The 4,515-nt window shown below is 33.2% G+C and overlaps 1 protein-coding gene across 7 annotated transcripts; it reads left to right on the top strand.

Annotated features, from left to right (window-relative positions):
* On the top strand, positions 572-4,211 carry LOC107614194 (ATG8-interacting protein 1). 7 transcript variants are annotated; one of them, XM_021109521.1, is made up of 5 exons: positions 572-739; positions 857-905; positions 1,334-1,391; positions 2,482-3,221; positions 3,661-4,211. In XM_021109521.1, the coding sequence occupies exons 4-5, from the start codon at positions 2,526-2,528 to the stop codon at positions 3,763-3,765; spliced, it is 801 nt and encodes a 266-aa protein (XP_020965180.1). In that variant the 5' UTR covers positions 572-739; positions 857-905; positions 1,334-1,391; positions 2,482-2,525; the 3' UTR covers positions 3,766-4,211. The 7 variants fall into 7 exon arrangements, 6 of the variants coding, with proteins under 6 accessions (XP_020965180.1, XP_020965179.1, XP_020965177.1 ...); XR_001614305.2 differs by lacking the exon at positions 857-905 and having other exon boundaries at positions 573-739; positions 2,460-3,221; positions 3,661-3,953; positions 4,051-4,211; XM_021109518.1 differs by having other exon boundaries at positions 573-739; positions 2,460-3,221.

Raw genomic sequence — 4,515 nt, 5'->3', positions numbered from 1 at the left:
GATACTAAACCTTTAGTATTCCCATTATATATTTTTATATTATAGATTATTCGTTCTACATTTAATAAAAAAAATTACCTTATTTAAATTATTGTACAATTGGAGCCATTTTCATAATTTTACTATTGAGGATGAACAATTTTTTTAAATTTTTTTTAAAGGTGGAAAGTGAAGCAGTTACATAATTTAGAGAAAGTGAGTACGTGTTTGAGTCTGTAGTTTTAAATTATAAAAACGAGGGTAGAATAGGAAAAAAGAATTGGATACCAGACCTTTCGTATTCCCATTATATATTTTTATAGATAATTTTACGATTGAGGGTGAGCAATTTTTTTAAATTTCTTTAAAGGTGGAAAGTGAAGCAGTTACATAATTTAGAGAATATGAGTACGTATTTGAGTATGTAGTTTTAAATTATAAAAACGAGAGTAAAATAGGAAAAAAGAATTGGATACTAGACCTTTCGTATTCCCATTATATATTTTTATAGATTTATAGATAGATAGAAAAACATGTTTACATTGTTGCAAATATAAAGGAAAAAAAAAAAGCATAAAAATGAGATTTATGAAGTTGGTAACTGGTAACACACACAACACAACACCAAACTCTCACAAGTCACACGTCTCTTCACTCCAAAACTTCTTCCCCACTTCACTTCCTTATTCTTCTTTCTTCTCTTCTCTTTGTCTTTTCTACCTTCGTTAGAGTTTCTGGGCACGCAAGCCATGCTTCTTTGGTACGCTCCTATACATAACATCTTAATTTATTTGTTTTTTGTTCTGTTATGTATCTTTGCTTTTGATTTAACTATAGAATGCTTAGGATTTTGAAGGTTGTAATTTGTGAATTTTAGATTATTCTGTTCCATTCAATATCAGCTAATAAGGGATCATTTTAACAAGGTAAGCAAAAATGTGTGTGTGTGTTTGTAGTGGTGCTAGCAGGTTGTAGCTTTTCTGTGATCATTAGTTCATATCTTGCTCAAGTGATTCTGGGGTTATATTCTAAAGGTTAGTTAATTCAGGGATAGAAAGAAAATTATACATGCTTGTCAATTCAAGTTTCATAAGGTAACTTAGGAGTAAAGATAATTATTGCAGGGTATAATTTGGTAAGAATGATTTTTAGGGTTTATTAGAGACGGCGAATTTGAATGGAAATTGAAAAATGACTAAGGTTTTGTAAGTATTTGGCTGCACCTATATTTTTGGGTATGAAGAGGAATAATTGTGTGTATATTTGAGTGACAAGTGTTATTTATGCATGCTTTGAGATAAGAAATGGAATGTTGTACATATGTTTATAAGTGATTTTGTGATATATGGTGCAGATCAACCAGTAGCCAAGTAATTCCGAAGAGCTAAGTGTTCTTCCACAAATCAAGAACTGTGAGTGACTAATCCTTTTATGATAGTGTTACAAAAAAAATTTCTTTTATGTACCTCATGACAAAACTGTGGGAATGGAAAGTGCTCTGTTACCATGTATGTTGCTTTGGAGTTTGATATGTGCTATGATTTTAGTGTATGATATCATGTAAGGGAGAGATTTAAAGAATGGTTTTTCAAAGGGAGTCTTCAAAGGAAATTAGATTATTTTAGGTCAAGAACTGATTGGGATAATATAAGTAACAATGATAACAATAAAGCCTTATCCTAATAGGTGGGTTTGGATACATGTATGTTACACTAGGTGGGATAATATAAATAAATGTAAATAATATTTGAATATTTTGCAAACACATATTTTTGTAATTTGAGCTATCAATGTGGTTACATAGCCTTGTGATTAAGTAGGTGCTCCTTAAGCACTNTTTTTTTTTTTTTAACTTTTTTTTTTCAATAGGATTAATGGGTTGATGGAGGAATATGTGCTAGTTATTGAGTTGTGTTGAATTTTCACAACAAAAAGAGAAATAGTAATAATAACTGAAGGAATAGAATGAAATTTATGATTGGTGGTGATTCAAATCGATTGGAATGGATAAAGGAGAACGTAGAAAAAAAGAGTCTTGATTGCATCTTATGGTGTTTTTAACTTTGTTATGAAGGAAATGAAATTAAATATAAAATTGCAAGATGCATGGAATTGTTTGCAAGAAATTTCAGCTTGGTTTAGTTCTGTTCTTTCTATGCACTTGCATCTAGCTTTCTAAATTTGCTTCTTTGAAGAAATAAAGCTGATTAATAGTTTTGGTGATGATATGTGTGCCTGTTGCCTGTTGCCTGTTGGTTTTAAACAATCCTACATTAATAAAAAACTAATAAAACTTCAAAAGCTTCTTTCTTAATAGCTAATCTCTTATCAAACATTTAGCAACATGTAGTTTTCTGCTAGGTTTTCATATATGTCTGTCATGTATTCATGTATGCTTGCATTTGTGTTTAATTGTTTGTTGTCTATATTTACTGAGTAGAACCAGATTTCTGACATTATTTTTCTGATGGATACAAAAGATGACTGACAATGAGAATGTAGAGGAAAAGACTTCCCGTGGGGCTGATTGGGAGGTTGTATCTCTCATGGCATCAACATATGCAGCTGCTCCTGGTCCTGAGGAAGTTAAGTTGAAGGAGGATGTGTATACCCAGGATGAAGGAGAAACGTCACATGCATTGTTCATGTCTGGCCACTTTGTCTTTCCACCAAGTCAACATGAGAACTTGCTGGTGGAGCCTGACTATAGCGAGATTCTTGACGAATCTGGAAGCAAAGATGTTCCTGTTGGAAAGGATGAAGAAAACTTGACATTCACAGGATTGAATGCTTCAGAGGAGTTTGAGGGTATGCCATATTTTGATGAGACAATCAGCAGGTTGTCTGTTCATGGGAAACAATTTGAGGAAGGTGCAACTCTACACGGTTTTGGTTTGACTGGAGAAGAAGAAACTATGTATGACTCTGCAAAGTACACTTCTTTCCACAGTGGAACTGATATTGGTTGTGTAGTAGCATGCGGAGAAAGCATAATTGAGGCCAAAACACCTGAACTAGTAGAGCAAGGGTCAAATGTCTGTCCCGATTTATCGCTGTCAACGACGACACCTACCAAAGATGATAGATACAGCCCTTTAGATCTTCCATGTGGAGCTTGGTGGAAAAGAAGAGCATTTCGTTCTGTATGTGTTGCAGCTACGGTGATGGGCGTTGTGATGGTTGGACACCACTGGCAGCAAGAAAGATTTTTGCAACTCAAGTGGCTGAATGTAAATGGCGAGGTATTTCCATTTTCATTCAATTGGTACAAAGATTGTATTTTAGTTTATTCAGTAAAAGATTTAGTTTTCATCAATTATTCATGTAAAAGTATCTTTTACACAGTCGTCTAACAAGATATAACTGCTAGACCAATAGATGTGTTTGGTTTTTATCTTAACCATTTTATATGTCACATATAGAAGTTCATATTCTATGATAATTCAAAAACTTTTCTACACTGACTATGTATAAATAAATTCTTATTTGATAGATAGTGTGATGTTGAAAAGAATTTCTAGAAATGGAGAAGTTTATAGCATTGCATTTACATGTTATATAGAAGTATGCCTGATTTTGTCACACTTATTTCGGACTAGTATCTTCAACTGTAATTGTACATAGCATATTTATTTTTTATTTAGCATCGCAGTATATGCACTTATTTTGTTGTTTCCACAGCCAAGAAGCAGGGTACTTGTTACCATATATCGACTCAAAGATATGATTGTCGGCAGCCACCGTCCAGTTTCCTTGATCAGAGGAGGCTCCTCTGGTGAAAGTTAAGATAAAGGCTGCTGTGAAAAGCTAAAGATAATAACAAAAACTGCTTATACATGAAGCTGAGCGAGAAGTGCTACAGGTTTCCAAAATACTAGGATTGGCCGTTTGAAATTTATGAACGACGTTGCGCTGGCTTGGTATTAGGATTGGTTGAGCTTCCTATTTGTGATTGTTGTTGAAATATTTATCTGGTGAGTTCTTTATCTTTGCCTTGATTTGCATTGTATATAGCTCTGAAATGTTCTTTAAGTAAATTCGTATTTCATTCTATTTTTGTGGAATTCACAGTTTAGACACCAAAGATAAGATGTAAATGAAGTGGCTATTTCCCAATGAGTTGTAGCTCAAATGCATATGCCTCCCTCTCTGAATGGGAGGTTTCAGGTTCAAATCTTTCTTTAATGTAACCTGACCCAAAAAAAATGAAGTGACCATTTGAATTGTTGGTAGATTCTTCTATTACTTTTCATCTAACCACTATGGATTCTGGTCAAAACTATGATCATATATAAGACAGAAGGAATAATACTATTTGAAAATGCATTAGTAAAATGTGGTCTATTCTCCCTAATCAATGTATATTCTGAAATGGTACTGGAGAATGAGATATTTTCTCTATTAAATCTTTTTACTCTCTACTATCTCTACTAAGAAACGGTTTGGTTCCTTAAGCACAGAAGCAAACTGAACCAGCATCAATTCGTGTAATTCTGTTATGTTTTTTGGTCCTGTTTCAAAGATTTAATAATAACG

The sequence above is a fragment of the Arachis ipaensis genome, chromosome B08 (assembly GCF_000816755.2).
Source record: "Arachis ipaensis cultivar K30076 chromosome B08, Araip1.1, whole genome shotgun sequence".
Taxonomy (NCBI): domain Eukaryota; kingdom Viridiplantae; phylum Streptophyta; class Magnoliopsida; order Fabales; family Fabaceae; genus Arachis; species Arachis ipaensis.
Note: the sequence above shows the minus strand (reverse complement) of the source record. Positions and strands in the feature narration are given on the sequence as shown.

What these genes read in the sequence shown, in the direction of transcription:
- LOC107614194 (XM_016316426.2), top strand. Translation starts at nt 2,460, where the DNA reads ATGACTGACAATGAGAATGTAGAGGAAAAGACTTCCCGTGGGGCTGAT. An exon ending in GGCTGAATGTAAATGGCGAG is followed by an intron (nt 3,222 to 3,660) that starts GTATTTCCATTT and finishes TTGTTTCCACAG; the next exon opens with CCAAGAAGCAGGGTACTTGT.